The 22,515-nt window shown below is 55.6% G+C and overlaps 5 protein-coding genes across 5 annotated transcripts; 2 read left to right on the top strand and 3 right to left on the bottom strand.

Annotated features, from left to right (window-relative positions):
• Window positions 1–416: 416 nt before the first annotated feature.
• On the bottom strand, window positions 417–1,816 carry EsH8_VI_000277 (J domain-containing protein; the record flags this gene model as incomplete). Its single annotated transcript, XM_083271530.1, has 3 exons — window positions 417–710; window positions 787–1,685; window positions 1,747–1,816. The coding sequence occupies 3 exons, from the start codon at window positions 1,814–1,816 to the stop codon at window positions 417–419; spliced, it is 1,263 nt and encodes a 420-aa protein (XP_083126704.1).
• A 1,155-nt stretch (window positions 1,817–2,971) lies between these two features.
• Window positions 2,972–4,783, bottom strand: EsH8_VI_000276 (uncharacterized protein; the record flags this gene model as incomplete). The annotated part of the gene is made up of 1 exon (XM_083271529.1): window positions 2,972–4,783. One exon carries the CDS (start codon window positions 4,781–4,783, stop codon window positions 2,972–2,974), a length of 1,812 nt encoding a protein of 603 aa, XP_083126703.1.
• Window positions 4,784–7,459: 2,676 nt separating this feature from the next.
• Window positions 7,460–8,164, top strand: EsH8_VI_000275 (uncharacterized protein; the record flags this gene model as incomplete). The annotated part of the gene is made up of 2 exons (XM_083271528.1): window positions 7,460–7,538; window positions 7,629–8,164. 2 exons carry the CDS (start codon window positions 7,460–7,462, stop codon window positions 8,162–8,164), a joined length of 615 nt encoding a protein of 204 aa, XP_083126702.1.
• Window positions 8,165–8,681: 517 nt separating this feature from the next.
• On the bottom strand, window positions 8,682–11,917 carry EsH8_VI_000274 (DNA-directed DNA polymerase; the record flags this gene model as incomplete). Its single annotated transcript, XM_083271527.1, has 3 exons — window positions 8,682–10,260; window positions 10,316–10,715; window positions 10,774–11,917. The coding sequence occupies 3 exons, from the start codon at window positions 11,915–11,917 to the stop codon at window positions 8,682–8,684; spliced, it is 3,123 nt and encodes a 1,040-aa protein (XP_083126701.1).
• Window positions 11,918–13,464: 1,547 nt separating this feature from the next.
• EsH8_VI_000273 (alpha-mannosyltransferase) lies at window positions 13,465–15,003 on the top strand (the record flags this gene model as incomplete). Its single annotated transcript, XM_083271526.1, has 1 exon — window positions 13,465–15,003. One exon carries the CDS (start codon window positions 13,465–13,467, stop codon window positions 15,001–15,003), a length of 1,539 nt encoding a protein of 512 aa, XP_083126700.1.
• Between the last annotated feature and the right edge of the window lie 7,512 nt (window positions 15,004–22,515).

Genomic DNA, 22,515 nt, shown 5'->3' with positions numbered 1-22,515 from the left:
GAACAGACTGAACAGAGTTGTGAGATGGCGAGATGCAAGGAACGGCCTCAAGCATTTGCACAGAGCCGCGCCTTGGTCTGACTGGGAACAGTAACCGCATTAGGACTTGCATCCGCACTCGCGGCCGACGGCGGCATGATGAAGGGCCGCCACCTCCCGCCAAGAGCCTGAGCACATACAGGACACTGATGCCATCACCATAGTAGGCATCATAGGCCTCGCAGAGTGCGTGAATTGTGTATTGATAAATAATCTACGTGTATCACGAAAATGACTTGAGGCTCAAGATGCGTCATTCAGCTTTTGAGTTGCTTGTCTGATCCTCGAACCTAAGCAAGGCCACGCAGCTCATTAAAAGTATGACGAGAAGCCGAAGAGGGGGCTTCTCTGCGACGCCCCTCTGTCGACATCCCTGATCAGCGCTTCTTGTTCTTGCGCTTGTTGGACTTGCCTGAAGTCTGCGCGCCACTGGCCTTAGCCTTGCCGAGAGAATCAGTCGACTTTTCCAAAAGCTCAAAGTCCTCAGCAGCGGAGTCTGAGCTGGGCGTGTGTTGGATGGGCTCGTCATCATCAGAATCCAAGTCTTCAGTATCGATCTCCAATTCAGCGTTGTTCAAGCCGAGGGCGCGGCCAACAGTGCGGTTGTAGGCCCAGATGGGGAGACGGACGAGCGCAGTGTCTCGGATGGTGGGCTGGAGCAGCTCATTGGGCTATTTCGAGTTAGCATTGCCCGGCTAAAACGTGTGGTGGATGATTATAAAGCTTAGCATGCTTTTCGGCACTTACATCAAGCAGATACTGCTGCACATTGCCCTCCCCGTCTTGCTCTTCGAGGTAGACATCTCCAACAGAATCGACCACGAGGACCTTGCCGTTCTCAGCGACAACGCGCTTCTTCGAGCCGGTAGGGCCAGACTGAGCAGCAACGGGTTCCCGGGGGGTGGCCGCACCGCTGCTGGGGGCGGCGACCTTACGGGATCGGCCCCCACGCTCCTTGGTGGCTTCTTTGCGGGCGGCTTGCTCTTGCATGCGTCGCTGCTTGCGGTTCATCGGCTGTTGAGGGCCCTCCTCATCATCGGCCGCCGGGGCGGGCGCAGGCGCGGGGGTGGCATCAACGCCGGGGATGTTCAGGTTGTCGCCCCAGGCCGCGTTGCGCGCGAACTTGATGTAACGCTCAACAAAGTCCTTCTGGCGCTTCCACGACATGTACAGGGCAATGTAGTGGAAAGCACCTCCAGCGACGAGGAACACGCCGAAGAGCACGGTGCCCAGGCCGGGACGGTACCGGTTGTAGTAGTAGTTGGTGCCCTTCCAAGCGGGGAAGCCATTCCTCAGGAAGTGGTCGTAGCGATCGCGGTCGGGGCCGCTGAGGATGTTGCGGACGAGACCGAGACGGGCCTGACGGTCCGAGGCGATCTTGACAGCAGCCTTGATCTCCTTCTGGGTGGGAGGCTTCACCACGTTGACACCGGGCTGCTTCTTGTCCTTCTTCTTTGCCTTGGTGCGCTCCGCAATGATCTGCTGGCGGACCTTGTCGGGATGGAGCGAACGAGAGATCTTGCGGTAGGCCTTGGTGATATCGTCAATGGATGCACTGTTCTTGATACCCAGGAGGTCGTAGAAGGTGGTGTCAGGGTTCGTCTCGTGCGCCCTAATCTCGTCACGGATACGGAAAATCTCGCGATCTGCAGTCCAGCTCGTTAGCCCAACGCTGGAGATCGAGGATGCATTTGGCGCCGCGCTCACCTTCCTTGCTCCAGGCCGCAGCCAGGGGCGACAGGACCAAAAGGCCAACGGATAGAATGCTGAACCTCATTGTTGCGTATTCAAATCCAGTTGATCCCTAGTGTAGAAGAAAAAGCGGCGCGCAATGGCCAAAAGTTGAAGGAATGTCGGAGTGAACAACAGAACCTGAGGATGCCAGGTGTTAGCTTGAGCTTCCTCGACGTGGGGATCAGAGGCATGGAGCTGCCAGCGAGGCAACAACAGCTGCGCATCGACCACGTACCTCTTTTTTTCGGCAAGGGTTCCTCGAGGTATCCCCCAATCCTTCTATGCGTGAATGACAGTATCCCGCCTAGTAGGATTCCGTCTGTCTCTGCCCTGCTGAACAGAAACAAAATTTTTCCCACGAGATTGCGAATGGAATATGTGGTCTCTTTGGGGGATATTCTAGATGAGGTGGAATTTCCCGTGGACAAGGGAACTTTTTCGCCTTTGGCCGGGGTAAGGAAGCGCAAAGGGTAGCAGGGTATCCCACTGGCCTGCCAAAAAGCTCAAAGCAGAAGGTTCCGGACAGGGATCTTGCAGTATCATGACTTGAGCTAGTCTTTGTTAAGTCTAGACTGATCCAGATCTCTCTCCCTTAATCGGGAGGGTTAATGTCTTATGTAAGGTAGGCCGTCCCCCTTTATTCGAACACATGTTGGCCAGATCTCGGTAAACTAAACTCGGTGAATCGATCTGTTGAGGGTCAGATTCGGTGAGAATGGACCGCCAAAGACGTTTCCAAAGTCATTTCCAAGGCAAAGTAATAATCATTTTATGCTTCAATGAAATATTCCATGAAGAAGCGTATAGATTTCGAGTCCTTGTTAAGAACTTAATTAACTTTCTTCATTTTACTCTTACTTTTTCCACCGAGGAAGTCAGCCAAGCCATGCTGTGCAGCTCACCCGCAACATTCTCCCAAGATTCTGTGAGCTAAATGTAAAGTGACCGTCTTCTAGGCACATGGTTGTTCCTAGCATGACTTTCTAAGGGTTTCAATGCTCATAACGATGCAAAGAATCTGCCATTCCGTCCAGCTCTACATAGCAATGCTGCCCACTTTCTTCTACTGAAACAACTCTTTTAGCCTTGCTTCAAGGGCACTGCCTCCCCTGTATTTAACCTCATCCCCAAGACATTGTGATGTGCTCTTGTAGATAATGTTTCCAGTCTCGCCCTTTTCCTACTTGCTCGCCGCAATCTACGGATCTAGTTGCATTGAATGATCATCCCACCACGCTGCGGATTGCGGCGTGCTTCTGAAGTCATCGTGGAAGTTCAAACCACGGATGTTGAACGGGCCATTCTGGAGCCCATTATTGACGTTGGGCGAGAAGTGTTGGCCGATCCAGCCGCGGCACAGCATGCAACGGAACTCGGTCGCCCACGTCTGCGCCGTCTCCGCCATGCCGAACTCGGCCCCACGGATCGGCTTGGACGCCAGCCAGCTCTTGAGGCACCTGCGCCCAATGTATTGATTACAGCACGGGAGCTTGACAGGTTCGTGGCAAGGGTTTTGATCCCATTCGTCCCGGCAGAGGCAGCATATCAAGGAACCTTCCTGAATGGCCACCGCAGACGTCGTTGAGTACATTTGTGTCTTGGCATCGGCAGTCCTGTTCCTCGAGGTCATATCCCGCATGGCGATCATCTTGTTGCGTTCAGCGGTCCGGATAAGATAACAGCTCATCCTAATTGACCTCTCAAAACCGTCCGTTATGGATTGGTTACCGTCCACGGGCCAATGGAACTCGACCCAATACATGCATTCCTGGAGGATGTCATGAGCTACCAGCCGACTGTCTAGGGCCTGAGGTTCCGGGTGCGAGGGGTGGTCGTTAATCTCATAGTTGGGCCAGGGGTTCATAATAGCGAGAAGGGCACCGCCCAGGTACATCATGACGTTGTGGTCGAGGCCGGCGTCGAGCGCGATGAACCTGAATACCCAGACTAGAAATTGTCGACGCCGGTGGAGCGTAACACTCCAATCGCCAAGTCCAAGCCAATATAAACGACGCATCGCGAAGTTCGAACTAGTTGGGTATTTCTCGGAGACGTTCCGACCTCTCGTCTGCAGCTTGTCATGACACCGTCTGGACATTTCAAGGAGTCTCGTAGCGCGGTCGGTGAACTCGTCCGGGCGCAGGTTCACGAACGCCATCTGGCGTTCTGGAAAGTCTTCCTTTTCCGGGTATCTTTCATAAAGTGCAAGCGCCCTTTCGTGTGGCTCCCAGTCTACCGCTTGCTCATGGCCATCCGCACCCTGCTCATAAATAAGATCAGCATAGAACCAAAAGGGGCTACTATTTTCCGTGGTCCTGTCGAGATTTTCGAGGATGGCTTGTGCCTCATTCTTCCGCATGGAGAACGCCAGGTTAGCACTCCATTCCTCCTTCATAGGTATACAGTCGCAACTGTGGGCTGAGTGACCGATGTGTTCCTTGTGTAGCTTGCACCAGGTCTCGGGCCAAACGACGCGCATGACCTCCTCCCATTCCATGCTTTCGCTTTGCATTGACACGGGCTTCATGAGCATGCGCAAGATCAGGCGGAGGAGTTGACGCAGGTACTGTTCCTTGTAGACTTGGAACCGTTTCATTACATCTGCATCCAGCTGAACCCCAGCACCGGGGACCCTTGGTCCGTATCTGTAATCAACCAGGACCTGGTCATTGTTTTCGACGTGTAGGTCTATATCGCCGGTGCAGTACGGACACGCTCCGTCAATGTACTGGATTCTCATCCCAAAGCAGTCCGCTCTACTGCAGTGTTTCGAATGTCGATGGGCGCATCTTATTAAGTTGTGAGCCCAATGGATGTGTCTATCCTGAGGTACGTTGTCAAAGGGGTCCTCTTGGTTCTCTCTGAAGATGTTTTCGTCTTCTAGGATCAGGTGGTGCCCGTTTACTCCCGCTTTGGGCAGGGGATGATCTTGTTCTCTGCCAGGAGATTCCAATGGTCCGAAATTGGGTGCCTTGGGGCAAAAGTACCTTCGCCATAGTTGGACACACATGTTGGTTTTCTTAGGGCAGGTCGAATGGTCTCAACCTGATATCAGGCGAATCAGTTGCTGGGCCGTGGTGCAAGAGACCTGTGCTCGGGATGTTGAGTTCAAAAGCGAGATCGTGCTGGGGATTCATTAGAACTTCATGCCTGGCGGATGTGCAGATTTTAATTCATTCCTGGTGAGCTCTTACTCGGATCACAAGACCAAAACCGTCGTTTCGCAGCTGGTAGACTGAAAGAAATGAGAACAATCAGGGCTTCCAACGCCAGTTTGTACCTTGATCTAGGGCATATGGGACAGGGATCATTTGCCATTGACCACAACCCATAGGCAAGTCTAAGTCGTAGCAAAGGGAAATCTTAAGTTGCCACTTTTATCCGTTGACTGTGTGACAAAAGGCTTGGTTCCCAAATATAGTAATGCCGAGAACGTAAACAACATCGACAAGCCAACTAAATGGGGTTTTCTTGATTGTTTACTATTCAAGCGCCCGGCATCTCACGATATATGTTGAAGAGGCTTGCCAGTGGCCACGAAATCGAGCCTCCCAATTAATGGTGATATGGTGCCTAGAACAAATTTCCAGCTTCCACATACGTCATCTATTGTTAGTGGGAAGGCTCTCAAAATCTATCACGGCAACGAAGTTCTAGACAGTGATCGATTCACATGACCCCTTCAAGCCGTAGGCAACTTTGCTACTCTATGACACCATGTGATAATAGTCGCACTATTGCAATCCCTTATATTACCACAACCTTGGTTTCTTTGTTCGCCCAAAATGATGCCCCTGGAATAATACAAAGGCGTCGAGAATCTTCCAGAGAGGCCTGATCCAGATCCAGCGACAATGTCGAGTGAAATGCAAGACTCTGTGTCATCAGTTTCGAATGCCCATATCCACTAGTTCGTATACCCTTGCCAGACCTTATCAGATGCGACCTGGGGACACCTACTCTGCCGTACCTAAACCGCCTAACATCATTCCAGTTCCGCCTCGCGGTGGAGCCAAGTTCCAAGCGTCATCAGTTGGCCCTAATAGTTCTCGCAACACTGTTACCTGTCAGAATACAAAATCACCAGCGCTTGTGTGTTGAAGTTGTAAAGATCAGTTGCGCAAAGAACCGACATTCTCTTCGCAGCTCTACCAGATGCATGAGGAGTTTGTTACTTTTGTAAGAATCCTTGTTTTTCATAACCAATACGGCAGTCAATATAAACATGCGCATGGTCTCCCATACAGGAGGGTAGAAGACTGACAACTCCATTTGGGGAACAATTGAGTTGACAGAGATGCCTGATCTCAATTCTATTGCAAATGATGATCAGTTGCTCCATTGTTAAACTTGGCTAGGATGTATTTGGCAGAGCTTGTAATCGAAGTCTTGATTTAGAGATCATCGACGGTACTCGATTCTAGACTGAGAGTGTTGTCCGTCTGGAATATATCATCGCCTCTAATCACCTCAAAAAAGCTGCTCCAATGCATTTTGCATATCTCTCTTTCCATAAGGATCAATATCATTTTCTTCAGCAGGCAATTCCTTCGCTTCATGTTAGGTTTTTATCTTTGTTCACTTATCCCCCAAATCTACCGCCGGTTTCTTTCGTTGACTGGGTATCAATACTACTTAGCTTCGCTCGAGTATGTTTTTTTGGGGATGATCGTGAGACAAGTTAGAACAACAGACAGATGTAGTATGCATCGCTAAAACTAGTACAAAAGCTTTTCAAGTAGTACGCGTGTGGACACTACGACCGCTTCGTTCTGCCTTGCCATAGTAACATAGTCATGGGCCCCCCGGGGTGAACTCCGGTGCCCCACACACGGACCGGATCCGATACAGGTTGGTGATCCACCCTGATGACTTGTTTGAATTATGGCAGATAACATTTGTAGGCTTTAGGGCTGATTTAAGTTCTTGGGTATAATGTCCGTTTAAGATATTGTAGGCAAAAAAGGGGAAATTCTGAGTGCCTCTAAGCCTTTCCCTTTCTCTATTCCCGAGGTATTGTGCGTTGCGATGCAGCCTCATTGGCCACTACACATTTGGCATAGGAGACTTGCGTACGTTAAGTCCAGGCCTGTGGTTTCATCTCTCTGGAAATCATGTTATTCTCTCATGTTGTAACTATGGACAGCTATAAGACGGCAGACTGTGTGCCCCCATCAAGCCTGTTGCATGACATCGGAGACACCAGGGGGCTAGCTGTAGGCATCTACGTGAAAACTGATAGCGTGTCAACCAAACAAAATGGGTTATAGGTATAAAAGAGGCAAGTAAGCTCAAACTCCTCTAATCAGCATTATACAGAGCTTTTGACTTTCTATACAATAAGACTCTCTTACAAACCAGCTAGTATATGTCCATGGACAGACGAATGAGAGAGTACCCAGGAAAAGAGGAAGAAGTGAGCAGAGGTGGAGGAGGTGCAAAAACTGCTTTCTTGCAAAAAGATTTCTGTAGATTCTTATGGAATATCTCGGGCCTGAACTTGGGTCTCTGGTCCCAACTCTTGTGCTACTCTAAGGCCGAGGAATCACTCTGAGCACCCCTTTACCAACTGAACAGTTCCCGTGTTTAGAAACAAGTAGTTATTATCACCTAGAACAGCTGTTGATTGGGCAATTGCGACGACCTAGGGTCGTTTTCGATTGAGCATATATGGTGATTTCAGCCCATGTACAGATTCCTCATTAACCACACAATCAACAGCTTCCACAACAAAACATCCATGGACGAGCTCTTCAACTGCTTAGGTGAGAAGGCTAGCCGAGTCGCAAGTATTTTCAAGAAGGAAGGACGTCTGCATCGGGTACTCAAAGTAATTCGATCCAAGCTAGCCCCAGACCGTCCTGGGACCAACGAGTTTGATCATATGATCGAGAACCCAGACCCCGAGGCAATCATGTGGCTAAAAGAGCAGGAGGAGCTTGGCAAGCGTTTGTATGGGATGGAGGCTCGGGCCGTTCAACTGACTGAATGTGCTAGTATGCAACGGGAATGGCTATCTGGAAACCCAACACCAGTCTTAAGCCTCGACGGCCCGGAGCTGGCTCGCTCTGTGTCTCGTCTTCCTCGTTTTGAGACAGGCCCCCTGACAGCTCGCAACCCGGACATCGATCATACTCTCAAGCCGGAGCAGGAGGGCCACCTTGACACCTCGTGGTATGAGGTTCTCCGAGAGGAGACCTGCCTACCCTACCATCTTGATCGCCGGTTTGCTGATCTTGGCGCTACTCCTCCCGACAAGTTTAGTCGAATTAGCTCTGATGGGTACAACTTCCTTGGTCCACTCCAGGAGGCTCATGCTGTTACAATGGAGAAAGCTCAAGCCTACCTCATCAGCATTGAGCAGCCTGGTAAGCACCACCCCTCAGGGTAGTGAAGCTGCTTTCTCGGACGAAACCTCTCATTCTGCTGTGGGGCAGAATATAGAGTTGCTGCAAGCACAGGTTGGTTATTTTTGATGTTCTGCTGCCTTCAAACATACTGGGTTCCGGTACACTGTCCTCGGTTCTGTCATGCCTAAAAATGCCTTCTCGAGAACGCTTCTGCAGGCAATAATGGGGAAATCTTGATGAAAATAAATGTGCCTAGGAAGAACATAAGGTAAAAAACACCGGCGGAGACTAGAAAGATTGGTCTACACGCCTTCTCCAACCACTTCAAGGACCATCGTAGGAGACGAGAAGTTGAACAAGAGCGTGTTGATTTTGCGGAAAATATGGAAGGCACCTCTAGTCATTTAATATCTACAAAACCTCAAGCCCAGAACCTTCCAACGGCCACTGATGGCCAATGCTTTTTAAAATGTGATCGAAATCAAGTCTTTATCCTACCCTACCCCTTGCCCGATGCGCCGTTTTCTGATATGCCATCACTTTATCTACCACACTTTTTTATTTGCTCTTCGCAGCACCGGCCTGCTTCTTGAGGGTCTCTTGGTTCCTGCACCACTCATCCCACGCCTTCTTCATCTCCTGCTGCACCGCCGACTCCTCGGCATCGCCAATCACGGCATCAACGGCCGCGCGGTCGCCCTTGCCGGCGTGAAACACGCTCGAGGCCGCGATCAGGCAGGCAGGCACCGCCGCCTTGGCGTGCGCCTTTGTCTCGCCCGCCTTGAGCTCCTCGTACACGCCCTTCAGGACCTCGACTGCCTCCTCCTTGTTGGCCTCCCCCTTGTTCGCCCCCGACCTCGTCTTGCGCAGCTTCTTCTGGTAGTCCTTGATCAGCTCGAACGCGCGGTCGGAGAGTGTCTTGATCGTCGTCGTGCGGACGACCTGCAGCAGCGGCTGCAGGATCGCCAGCGCCGTTGGGTTCGCCGCCTCGTTCTTGACGTAGATCTCGAGCAGGTCCAGCACGCGCCGCTTGAAGTTGACGACGGACTCCTTGGCGGCCTTGCGCTCTTTCTTCTTGCTCGGCGCGCTCTTGGCGCGCTGCTTGAACACCTCTGCCAGCTTGCCGTCGAGCTCTAGCATGTCCGAGTCGCTCATGTCCGAGTCGTTGTCCGAGGAGTCGGCCTCCTGGTCCTTGTCCAGGCGGTGGCTGTTGAGGATCTTGCCGAGGGCGTCGTCGAGGGCTTCCAGGTTCTTGGCTTCTTCGTCGTCAGCCTCGTCATCGGATCCGGATTCGTCACCCTCCTCCTCTTCCTCGCCGTCTTCGTCGTCGCCGGTGTTGAGGGTGACGAACTCGACGTCCGAGTCTACCTCAACATCGGAGCCCAACTCGTCGTCCTCGTCGTCCTCCTCATCCTCCTCCATATCTTCAACATCGATATCATCGACGTCAACGTCAAACAACGACTGCTGGCCCTTGGCGCTCTCGTCGGCCGAGAGAACGTCGAGCAGCAGCTCCATCGCCTTTGGAGACACGCGGCTGCTGAAGTAGCCAAACACCCGCTGAGAAATCTCGCGCAAAAGAGAGGACTGCTGGGAAACGAGCGCGAGAAGAATCTCCACAAGGAACTCTGCAGCGCCCTCCTCATCCGTCTGCAAACGAGTCTGGTACTCCTTGAGATCGCTGAGGAGCTGGAACGCATCCGGCTCTTCGTTGTAGAGCTGGAAGATGGCGATGGCGTGAAGGAGCGCCAGGCCTTGGGCGACCTTGGCCTCGTCTGTGGCACCCTCGCCAGCCACAGCACCCTTCTTCATAAGCTTCTCCAGCCGCTTCCGCGCCTGGTTGACCTCCGTCTTCATCTCCCCTTCCATGCGGATGTATTCCGGGTTGATCGACTGAACCGCTTTGCAGAGGTAGCTTGAGTCCTCCGCCTTGCGCGAGAGCTTGGCAAAGGCAGACTGGAGACGACTTCTGCTCAGCTCCGTTACCAGCGCATTGGCGTTCTCTGGGATCCATATGGGCTTAGCATATGCAAGCGAGGTCAGCTCCTGCAGCCCAGACTCTGGTGCCGAGGTGGTCAAGCGGAAGATGTATTCGATATAGACGCGCAGGTCAAGCTTGACCGTGTTGATGTCCCTTCTACGCATCGGTTAGTTGCCAAGCCGCAAAAAAACTTTCAGGGGAAGAGACATACGATGTGGTGGAAGTCTTCATCACAGGCCCGCTCAGAACCTGGATGACATCCTCGCCCGTCTCGGCCTTCACATGCTGGAGAATCCTGTCGACTGTCTTGCTCTTGGTCATGACGTCGAAGCGGTACAGTCCGTTGTTGTTGATCAGGTTGTCGAGGATAATGCCGGTGGCTTCCGGGTGCAATGCGGACGTCTCCTCGATGACCTTTAGGGTCTTGAGAGCCGCGCGATGCAGGAATCGGTCCTCCTGCGAGGCCTGGTTGATGAGACAAGTCATCAGGTTTCTGCTGAAAAGCACGTCGAGGAGGTCATCGATGTCGGCATAGCTCTGGAGCATCTTTTGGAAGACCAGGAAGCCTCGGAACTTTTGCCCCTCGGTGGCCGTCTTCGCAAAGAAGTTGTCTGTAATGCGCTGGTTAGCTTGTGTATCTCTCTGCGACGTCACACTGGTAGTACTTACCATCCACAACGCGCTTCCAGAACGACTTGAATTCGTCAACGTGCTCGGGTCCCCTGCGCAAGAAGTGTCGCACAATGAGGTCCCAGACGAAGTGAAGTTGAGGAGTCCAGTTCGCCTGCCTGTTCTTGTAGCCGCGGTTCCTCAACTGCTGTTGCTGCTGCTGCTTCTCCACGTCGTCCTGCCCGCTCTCCTTCAGAATGGTCGCCAGCTCGCCCAGGTTCCTCGACGAGAGCGGATGATGGTGCGTGGTCTGGTCGCCGCTGCTCAAATCAGGGCACTGCTCAAACGCAACAAGCCAGATACCGACGCCCTCGGGCGTCTTGGCCCAGCCAAACTCGACAAGCTGCTGCAGGACCATCTCGACGCGGTCCCGCTCCAGCTGCGCGAGCGCCTGTGCCACAACCCATCCGCACTGCGGCCGGAGCCAGATCTTCCTGTTGCCGAGTTTCACCAGCAACCTCAGCACCTCGTTCCACCTGTCGGCCCAGTCCTCGGTGTTGAACAGGATGCGCGCGCGCACGAAGCACTCGAGCCCGAACAGCTGCCCAAAGTACAGATCGCGCTCCTCCTGACCCGGCATGTTGCCTCCAGCATGCGTCCTCTCCATCAACATCTCCAGAACCTGGCCGAACTCGAGGCCGGGGTATTTCTCGAGGCAGAGGTTTCGCGGCGGGCCGAGAAGCTGGCTCAGAATCTCCGTCAGGACGATGCTGTAGCCCAACCTCGAGCCCGCGCGACCGCTCGCAAGACCGCGGAACAGACGCCAGTCGAGGTGCCGCTTCAATACGGCTTCCGGGACACCCTCGCCGTCGAGGAGGCTGGAGATGATGGCGCCGGCGGCCTCGAGGCGGTCCGTCTCGTTTTCGCTGCTCAGCAGGTCGTACAGCTTCGCCTCGCGCACGCGGTCCTTGCCGGTCGAGTTCTCGACAAAGAGCTTCTTCTCCAGCAAGACCTTGGGCAGCCTGGCGCCAGAGCCCGCGGCATTGGTCTCCGCGACGTCGGAATTCGAGTCGGGGGTGTTGCTGCCATCGGCCGAGGCGCTTGCGCCGTTGTGGGAGCTTTTCGCGCGCTTGTTGGTCTGGGTGCCGGCCTTGAGGGCCTCTCTCTCGGCGCGCTTGCGCTTTGCGCTGGCCGTCTTGGTCATTGTGTCGTCTTTTGTCGGTCGCCTCTTGCTGCCGCTTCCAATTGCAACTCGGGGTATCGTGGAATTTGTGTGGTTTCTTTTTCTTCTTCTTCTTCCAGTTCTTTTCACCAACGACGGCAGCGCACTGATCGCCGCCAGGGTCCCGTCCAAAAAGTTTGGAGAGCGAAAGGTTCTGCCGCACCTTACCGCTTGCCTGCCAATCTGCAGCGCCGCTGCCACATTACCTCACCTCACCTCACCCACGCCCCGCAGATTGTGGATCTGTTTGATGATCCACTTCTACCCGTGCACTGACCCACAGCTTAATTGATCGTTAAATCTCTACCTTGGTTTTCCCTGGAGAATGGGTACACGACAAAAGTACACCTCTATCCCGTTGCCAGAAAACCCAGTCGTCCGTTCTGCTGCATCCCGTTTGTGCCCTGCGTCAAAAGTTATTCTTAATCCCAGCTCGAAGGCTCTCAATTGCCGACGTCCTGTGTGGCTCTCTCATACGCATTTCACTCGTATCCTTGGCAGCTTGACTTCATTACAGCGACCGATTTACCTTCGTGGCAATTGCCTCTCATCCTATCAAAGAACGTCAAACACCGTTGGGATGCAGGCTACATGGCCCCAAAATCTGCACGTTAGACAAACAACGCTAGGCATCACACCATTGTCCTTCCTATTATACGTACCTTGCTCTCCATATTGGCACTCACTAATCGCCCACAGCCCCCAATACGAGCTCCTCATCGAACACGAGATGCCTCGGAACAGTCAGCCGTGAGGTCAAAAGACTCGACATCGGAACACAGCCGCATCCCGGAACAGCACCAACTCTTCTGACAATGCCACGTAGAACCTTCGAATACCCACTGCGAAGCTTGTGTCCCCATCGTCACCATTCCTTTGAGTCTATTTGACCATGAGCCTCAAATTTGTCAAATCCTCCCCCTTCCCCTCTTCCCTGCAGCAAATGCAGGTTGTACCTAGGCTCTTCGGGACTATTTGCTCAATGTTGTACACGACTATTTTGAATCCCGACGAGACATGCCCTGGGAACCACAGCACTGCCGGGCTTTGCGTCGTGGACGGGTGCCAGGAAGGGAGTCGAAACTTGCATACGAGCGTATGACCAGTCCAGACCATGTAAGTGCATGGGGGAGCTTCAGGACCCTGGGTATGGGTAACATACCTTACATCATGGGACTTTTGATATATATTGTTCCTCATGTCACCCTGCATCGATCCCATCTTTGTCCGTTTGCTGGATTTTGGAAGGGGTGCGATTGCCCGTTGGCGGCCTTACCTACCCATTGGCGTCTGACTTGCCTGCCTGCAAATCATCGTCTTCCAGGAGCCTCAAGGACTACTCGTGTCAACGTCAGCAGCACCTGCTGACAAAACACCCCTTCCTTTCTTTACCTTTGTCTTGTTTGTTTCCATCTGCTGGCCTTTCAACTATCGTCGACGATTGCCAACAACTAACTAAACCGGCCTAACCACCCGCTTGTCATACCGGCTTCCCAAAGAGCGTCGCAAGGCGGCTGGGAGTGGCCACCATGACACAGCTCACATCCGTCGTCTTCCCAGCCAAGAGACAGAGGCCAGTGTGGCAGTATCTGATAATCCCAACAGCCGTCTTCCTCCTCCTCCTCACCTACCACCCGCTCCGCATGGGCTCGGTGCTCCTCCCATACGACAAGCCCACCGCCAAGCCACCCTCGGCAACCGAGCACCTAAAGTCGGAACGCCTGCATGACTACTGGACGCAACTCCGCGATGCCCTCGCTACCCATAGACCCGCTGTCCCGCCCGTCAATGTCACCGGACCCCCAATCCCGGAAGAGGCATTGGACCCCAACAAGGTAGATAGCGACAGCCCCCGGCCAAGCCTCGTCGACATGGACGAGGGCGACCTGGAAACCCTCCAAGCCCTCCACTTCTCCTTCATCACCTCGCTCAAGACGCTCGCCCCGAGCCTCCCCACCTGGAAGGGGTCCCGCGGGGTCGTCATGACGGCCGGCGGCGGCTATCTCGGCATGGCCATGACGTCGATCCTCATGCTCCGGCGCTCCGGCTCCGTCCTCCCCGTCCACCTCTTCCTCGACACTCTCGCGGAGCGCGACCCGGACCTCTGCGACACCGTCCTGCCGGCCCTGAACGTCGAGTGCCTGGTGATGGAGGACCTCTTGCGCGGCGGCCACGGCGCTGCCGCAGCCGAGGTCGAGCACTTCCAGTACAAGGTCCTCGCCATGCTGCTCTCCCCCTTCGAGCAGATCCTCTACCTCGACTCGGACGCCTGGCCGATCCGCGCGCCGGACCGCCTCTTCGACTCGGCCCCCTTCACGTCCCACGGCCTCGTCGCCTGGCCCGACTTCTGGCTGGGTACGGCTTCGCCGCTCTACTACCGCATCGCCGGCCTCGCGCCGCCGCGGATCCTAGCGCGCCGCAGCTCCGAGTCCGGCATCCTCCTCTACGACAAGGCTACCCACGCCGAGAGCCTGCTCCTGGCGGCGTACTACAACTGGTACGGCCCGCGCTGGTACTACCCGCTGCTCTCGCAGGGCGCCCACGGCGAGGGCGACAAGGAGACCTTCGTCCAGGCAGCGCTGGCCCTCGGCCAGCCCTTCTGGGATGTGCGGACCCCAGTCACCGTCCTCGGGAGGTGGGTCAACGGCACCTTCGAGACGTCGGGGATGAAGCAGGCCGACCCGGCCGAGGACCACGGGCTCTTCGGCGCGGCGGCGGCGGCGGCCCCGGACGCGGACCACGCGCGCGAGGAGCCCGACGAGGGGAAGAGGATGCGCGCGAGGCCCCTGTTCATCCACCACAACCTGTTCAAGGTGAGCCTCGGCGCCGTCGGCGGGCCGCACGACCCCATGTTCCGCGCCGACGCGGACGGCCGGCTGGCGCGGCTCTGGGGGCCGGACCGCGGGCTCGTCGAGAGCAGCGGCTTCGACGTCGAGCGGGCCATGTGGGACGTCGTCCTGGCGGCGGACTGCGGCTCGACGTCGTCCGGCCCCGACGAGTGCGATAGGCTCAAACAGTGGTACCGGACCGTCTTCATCGAGGCGCCGCCTCTGATCCCCGAGTCGTGACGCGGGGGTTTTAAGGGGATGGGGCAAACAGGGCGAGCACCATCACACGATGATACGCAGCCTACAACACGAAACTACGGGCAAAGTCTAGGAACTAGGGAGTGGAAGCTAGAGATGTTCCCTCCCCCCCTCCCCCGCCCTTCAACACGGTTCGATACCTCGAAAAGGAGATATTTCGACGTTGATCTGCTTAGTTCAGGGGGCAGAAGAAACCGGGGCGGGAAGAGGAGGCGAAAAAAGCCACCTCTTTCATCTGTTCCTGAATTTAAATTCCACAGCTAGTTGCCCCTCCCCCTTTTCCCCCTCTTCCTTTCCTTTCTTTGTCTCTCCCTCGTGGAATGTTTGATGTTTTAGCTCGGAGGCGCTTACCGTTCATTCTCGACACGCCCCCCTCCCTCTCCACTCCTTTCGACAAAAAAGAATCTACCCGGCTCGAGGGGCAACGATTTGCGGCCGCCACCAACGCATCTTTGCTCGACGGCGCCGGGGCGTGGCGCCGCACCTACGGGAGTGGGCAACCATATCGGATTTTCTTTCACCGAAAAAATGTTGAAACGAACAAAGGAAAGGGACGATATATATTAAAACAAACCCCCGAGCAGGAGGCCCGCGCGCGAGGCGTTTTATAGGGCAGGTATGCCCCCCCCTCCCACCCCCCCGCCAACGATGACGGCCCGGAGGAATGCTACGGGGGATTGGACCGCCACCGATAGGGAAAGGAGGTTACGCCAAGGCGGATGCCGGTCCTCGGTCGGTCAGGCGGCGGCCGGCTGTGGCGGTCTCGACCGATCTGGCGGTTGGGCCTGGTCTCGGAGCAGTGGGGAGTGAAGGGGGAACGCCCAGCAACAGACGAGGAAACCGGAGGTGGGGAAAAAAAGGGGACCCTGAAACTTTTGAAGCCGTCGTGGGAACCGCAGGCCCGCCGGGCATTCTTCCTCGCCATGGTGGCTTGCGTTGGTGCGGTCCTCGCATGCCCTGCACAGCTGAAGGAAACGGGAAGAACGGAGAATTTCCAAAAGAGGAGGACCCTGAACTCTGTGCCCGAAGTCGTCACGGGAATCGCAGTTCCCCGCCATGCATATTTTCCCTCACGATGGTGGCTTGGATATGTGTTGGTCTCGACCAACAATTGTGTCGTCGCGGCTCCCCGCCGCCCCGCGCAAGTGCCCAGGGAAATGGAGACTGGCGAGTTTCGGGTGCATTGCTGTTTGGGATGTTTTAAACATCACACAAGGGCATTGCGTCGCCCCATATTCCGATATGCAGGGACTGCCGTTGACGAATTTTTTTCTTTCGTCCGGCAGTTCTCGTCCGTCCGTCCTGTCTGATGAAGGATGGCGGTGATGCTGCGGCCCCCCTCGGTCGGGGCTGCTGCTGGGCTGCTGTGACACGGCCCGGAGAATGGAGGAAGGAGAGTCAGGTCAGACCGCGGGTCACGCACGCAGAGCGCTGCTCCCCGTTCGGCGTCAGGTATATGGGCCCGGCTCACCGGGTGATATCGTTCGTTTCAGACAGTGGTGTGCGGGTTGCCCTGCCGCCCTCAGAGGCGTAGGACGTCGGTAGTGACGGAAACATGGCCGTACAATTTATGAGAAACTCGCAGTCCCCGGTCCGCATGCATGGCGACATGTTTCGACCCAGCTTTGTGATCTTCGTATCGCATCATCCATACAGCGGGAGGAGGGGGAGTCGTCCGGGGGGGGGAGTAGGAGGAGCAGGAGGAGGGGGAGCTGTAAGCTGGTGATTTGCTGCGCCTCAGAATAGTAGCTTCTGCCCTTGATAGCGAAAGCGGGGAACCCAGTCGGAGAGTCCCATTATCTCCAGAGTCAGACTCAGCCCAGCAACACCCAGCTGTTCCGGGGGGGGGGGGGGGAAAGGGCCATCTCGGTCTCACCACACACCCTGGCCGACTTCCAATATGCTTCGCAGCCTTGCCATGGCGATCAATCGTCAGCGGGTTCAGCGCGGCACTCTCTGTCCGGCGACCCGCCCCCGTTTCCAAGGTCGCGAGCACGCAGGATTCCAGGCGTCAATGATGCCATGTTGAGATGAAAATCGGAGTTCGTCCGGAGCCATGCCATGGCCATGATGGCCGACACTTGCCGACCGGGGGTCTGGAGCTGAGCTGAAGCTCCGCCCAGACGTTCCTGTTTCTGGGCACGTCCTCGCTCCCCACCCACCCAAGTGCCCCCCCCGCCAACCGCGGACCGCAAATGCCAGCTGCCAGACGCTGTGTGACGGCGGCTAAAGACGTCAGACCTGGAGAGGGCACCCCTGTCGATGAAGGCACGTGACTTCGCGTTGGAGCAAGGGCGTCAGAAACAGGGTCTGCAAGGGCCCATTGTTTACATGAGTCGCGTACCCGCAGTTTGTAAACAAAGTGCACGCCGCCGAGGAGAGGGGGTGTCGAGGCACAAAAAAAAAAATCCCCTCACTTGAGGAGAGTGGCTTTTGTCCCCCCCCCTCCTCTTCACCTGCCACACACACCCGCAGTAGCAGCAGCAGCAGCATCAGCAGCAGCAGTGCAACGCGCGCCCGGTGCCAGCACCCGCTTTCTCGCTTCACCATCGTCGTACCAGCAGAGGGGCAGACAAAGAAAGAAGGGGTGGGGGGAGGGGCGCCCCGTCAACGGCACCGTTTCTAGACTGTGCACTAACCCTGCGGTAGTTGAGGGCTAGTGTAGGGAATATACTCAATTGTCGAGGCGTAGTCACGTCGGAAGAAACGGCCCTCTCGATTTCTCCACGCCGGGCCTTGCCCGTGATTTGGAAGCCGCGTGAGAGACCGTGTTTGATCGTGGGCTGGGTTTCCCAGAGCAAGCAAGGGGTGAAGGGGAAAAGAGGGGGGGGGGAGCGAAGGCTCTGTGCGCAAGCTGAATGATGGAGGGGTGGTAACCGGTAAAGGGAGATGGACAGAAGGAGAGATAGAGGAAAACGCCATCGCAAACCCGTCACGCGCGATCGGGTTGACGACTCGGCAAGGCCAGGCGAGGCTTGGAAGCTCTCTAATCGCCGACTAGTGCAGAGCTGAAAGCCTGGCTCCGACGACAGCCGATGACGGGATTGAGGGGCCTCATTGGATTGTTTCTGACGCCGTCCATCTTCCCGTCATGCAGGTAATCTTCAATAGCGTGAGATAGGCTCGTCAACCCGGGGCAATCGTGGCATCGTAGCGCCGACGGCCAAGCAAAAAGTGTCGTTCGTACGCGCGGGTAAACAAACAAGGTCGAGCATCCAATCCGGTTTCTCGGTGGGCTCGCCCGACCGACAATGCAATGCTGTCGTATTGCCCGTCTTCCCCTCCCGATAATGTTGGAGAGAGTGAGCGAGCGAGCGAGCGAGTTTCTTGCTTGGACGGGTACAACGGCCGTCGATGCGGCCATGGCACTGGGGCTGCTGGCATGGCGCTCGTGTCTCGAATTGTGGAAGTGCTCCAGAAAAAAAAAAGGACGACATGAGAATGACGGACGAGATCTCGATACATATGGTAACGAGACCTCTCTCCCGCTTTCTCTCTGCCTTTTGGAGTGCGGATGGGGGGTCACAGGCCGGGGTTGTTCTTGAATCATGACGATCACTGCCAGGCTCGACTCCGAGAGGATGACGTCTGTTTTAGAGCCCGGACTAGGCCGCCGCAAGTGATCGGGGCCGGTGCTGTGTGATCGATGATTTTCCCAATCTCGATGGGATTTCCTCGTACCGCCCTCTACGTCGTTCACCGACACATACACACACACACACACACTTTCTGCGAGGTGTCCATCGCCCCCAAGGCCCGACCTTGTTTTCTTTTTGGGTGATTTGGCTCTGCGAATGCCGGGTGAGACCATGCCTTTTCGCCATGGGAAGATGCCTGAATGCCATGTTTTTGTTGTGGCCATTGCTCCTCGGGAGCGGAGTTTTTTTTCCTTCTTCTTCTTTCTAGTGTAGGTATCCTTCGCTGGCGTTAAAATTGCTATTATTTTTATTATTATTTTTATTATTATTCCCGCGTTCGGTGACTCAACAAGCACGAGCCACGGGCAAGTTCGATAGCGTGTTGTTATCAAGCCAATGTCAATAAATCTCCGGCCGCTTTGATGGGAGAACGAGAGAGATGCTGGGGTCTCGGCCGCTTCTTGGGCCTGGCCTCAGCTGGGATCGGGCATTGTTGGGCGTTGGCATGATTCATCTACATTTTGTCGTTTGAGCATCTTCATTATGCTCCAGGTAGAGCCGGGCCCGCCGAGGTATCGTCTCGAACACTACCCCCCCAGCCATTATTGGGAGCTCGTGCGATTGATAGAGCAACGCGAAAGGAGTCATTTTGTAGGACCGGGGATGTTCTCCATGGCGCCCCAGGTTGGCTCAGGCGTAGCAGCCCCCGACCTTTCCTCTCCCGAGCGGCCGGGGCAGCGATTCGCGGATGGCCAAGACCCGTCAGATAAGACATGCTCCCGTTGAGACAGTTTGCGTCAGCCACTACTTGTCAGTCGGTCGGTCGATTGATAGTGATCTCCCGGCCGCCTTCACCGAACGTGCAATATCGCCCGTGCCCGCGCTTGGGCGTGAAGCTGTCGACGTGAAAACCCACGACGGCCCAGCCCAGCCGTGGTCCCCCTCCCCCCCTCTGTCGCGCCGCCGCCAGTCGTCGTTAGTGGGCCAATGGCAGCCGGTGGCTTGGGTTGAAGCGGCATCGGGAGGATTTGGGAGGGGGTGGGCGCTGTCACCACGTACTGCAAGGTATCCGCAAGTCGTCGCGGGGTTCAAGGGCCTCGGTGAATTGGACGCGCCCCGTAGCTGATTTTTTTTTTCTCTAACCAAGCAACCGCAGATTGCAGTCGGGGCAAGACAGGGTAAGCTGGTCAATACCAACAGGGTTGACGATAGCATCCGCCATTATTGACATTAAGCGAGCCCGAGAGCTTTGTACCCGGTTCTTTTCATTCTTGAATCCGAGAGCCTCATCCATTGTTGCGTAATCCCTGGCCGGAAGGAATTCTTCAAGACTATTTCGAGACGACAAGGAGGCAAAAGCGGATATGTCCCCCCCCCAGGAACAGGTTGTGTGATCAAGGCCGCATACGGGCGTGTCGATCAACCTGCCGGACTGAGGGACGAGTTTCCAAGAAGAGTCGAAAGTAAACAAATGGTCCCCTAAGTTGGCAGCGGGTGTGTCGAAGGGAGGGGGGTAGCTGGGGATGTTGCATCAGGGCATGTAACGAGGGGGGGTGATTTGGTTGTTCTCCTGGCTCGAAGCTCTGTGCACCCGGGAATCATGACAAACATAACCATGCCTTGCGAGGTGGAGCACCTGCCAGGATGCTGGTAACGCTGATGCTGTCATGTCGTCGTAGCGTCCCACGGGTTACGAGAAGCGCAATTCAGCGAGAAGCGAACTTGCTACAACACCCCGCCGTGGATGTGCAAGTCTGCTGCACGAAGCTGGAGCACCTCGCCATGGACACCGCCGTCGCCGGGGGAGCTTCTGTGGCAGCTGGTGCGGGCCCGGCCAACATGGCGGAGCAGCAGAAAGGCGGAAACATGGCTGTACTGCAGTAGCTGCAGTAGCTGCAGCAGCTTGATGCAGCCGGGCTGCCCGCAATGCAAGATGCACCCTCAGCATCCGTGGCATCCATAGCTATCCATATCCATCCCATCGAGCATCGGCCATCCACTATACTATGCACGCTTTTTTTTCTTTCTTCCATTCTGCATCTGCACTCGCATATTCGCGTACTCGCATTAAATGGGCGTGCGGCACAGCTGCAGCCGTCCGCGCGGTAGGCGGGGGAACAGGTGGGTTGGCGCCCGTCTCTGCTCGTCCCCGTTGCTTCTGTTGCCCCGTCGAACAAGTCCATGAGAGATGGGTCCGACTGCTGTTCCAACAGCCATCGTTTGTGCTGCTGCAAACAAACTCCGGCCGTTTCGGCGGCCATGATCGAAAAGGTTTGGATGCTTCCTTCTGCCTTCATCTCCCCAACCGCCAGCTCTGCGCCTGGGCTGGCCATTGAGCGAGACACACGTGCTGGTGCAGGGAGAGTCAGCATCACTTTGTGCCCTCATTTTCGCGATGCACGGAATATATTGTGGAGATGAAAGACTGAGCGTGCCGCTTCACCGCCGGCCGGGTCTTAGACAGACTTTTGACTGGCACCTGGCAGCTTTCAACACCCGTGCCCTTCCTGGCGTTTGTGGTGTAGCGCCGTCAATTCCGCATCATTCGAATGCTTGTCCGACGCCGCTGATGATGGCGGGTTCGCTGATCCGCGGCCTGGCTGCCATTCGCCTGTCTGTTCGCCGCCAATAATCTGACAAGCCAAGGCCCCCGGGGCCCAGACCAGCTGAATGGAGTCGATGCCGTCGTCCTCGTCGTCTTCGTCGTCAAAGGCTGACTGGGGTGGGGGGGAAGAGGAGGAGGAGTTGAGCTCCTCCGTTGCTCTGTCAAAAAGGCGGCCTGTCATCATCTCGGCGCAGCTCCAGCTCTCCAGGAGCTACTCCAAATCCTCCAAAGCTACTCCAGCTCCTCCAAGCTACCATGCAAACTACGTATCCCGTGTGCACGCTTTCCCACTCGCCTTCCGAAACAAGATGCCCTGTAAGTCAAAGCTGCAAGGGCCTGTCTCAGCCCCCGCCGGACCCTGGGGTTTTTGCAGTCAGCAGTCAGCAGTAGAGAGCCAATGGCACACTATATCGAAATGGTGAATGGGTTCTGGCAAGCCCGGGTTGTTTGCTCGGGGCTGCGCTCAGTGAGCGTTGCTCGGGACGATGTAGCAGCGATAAGCAGTCCCGAGGTAGTGTAGGCAGGGGAAGCGGAGCAATGCACTCGCATCGCACGACAGAGAAGCCGGGACCAGGACCGGGGTCATGGCCAGGGCCGATGGGCGGGGGGAAGCGAGGGATTGCCCTGGGCTTGGCTGAGAGAGTTGAGGCAGAGCGGCCGAGAGCTCTGGCCAGTCGCGATGGCAGACATGGAGATGAAGCCCTGCGAGCTGCCGATATCCCCCGGTCAGTCTCCAGTTGCAGCCCAGTAGATCCTGGTGAATCCCACGTCTTCAGCCTAGGGCTGGCCCCGTTGGTTGCTGTGGGGAGAAGATGACGATGGGGGGTTACTGGGTCGATTCTTCCTTTTTTCCCCCCTTCCTTCGAATTTTCCTTCTTTTTTCGGAATATCTCTTCGTTCGTTGCTGGTCCATTGCTAAGATCCGCTTTGTGGAGGTAGGGTCTCTCGAGCACATGCTGGGGGAGAGCAAAGCGAAGGGGAAGGGAGGGTTTAAAAAAAATCTTTGCAGATATGCTCAGATATGCAAATGTGCTTAAAGGCGGCCGTGCATTTTTTTTTGTTCGTTTTGTTCTTATGCCAGACCTGTAATGTTCGGATCATTCAGAACCGAATAGCTAGTTTCGGCACAACCGGTTTTTTCCCTTTTTACCCCCCAGAGGCTTAGACCCCGGTTGGCCGGCCGGACTGCTGGGTCGACTACTACAATTCGAGTGCGTCAAGATTGCGAGTTGCAGTCCTCGGGCAAGGCCA

This window comes from Colletotrichum jinshuiense, chromosome 6 (assembly GCF_051148585.1).
Source record: "Colletotrichum jinshuiense chromosome 6, complete sequence".
NCBI lineage: Eukaryota > Fungi > Ascomycota > Sordariomycetes > Glomerellales > Glomerellaceae > Colletotrichum > Colletotrichum jinshuiense.
The sequence above is the reverse complement of the archived record's forward strand: the minus strand, read 5'-3'. Positions and strand labels throughout refer to the sequence as shown.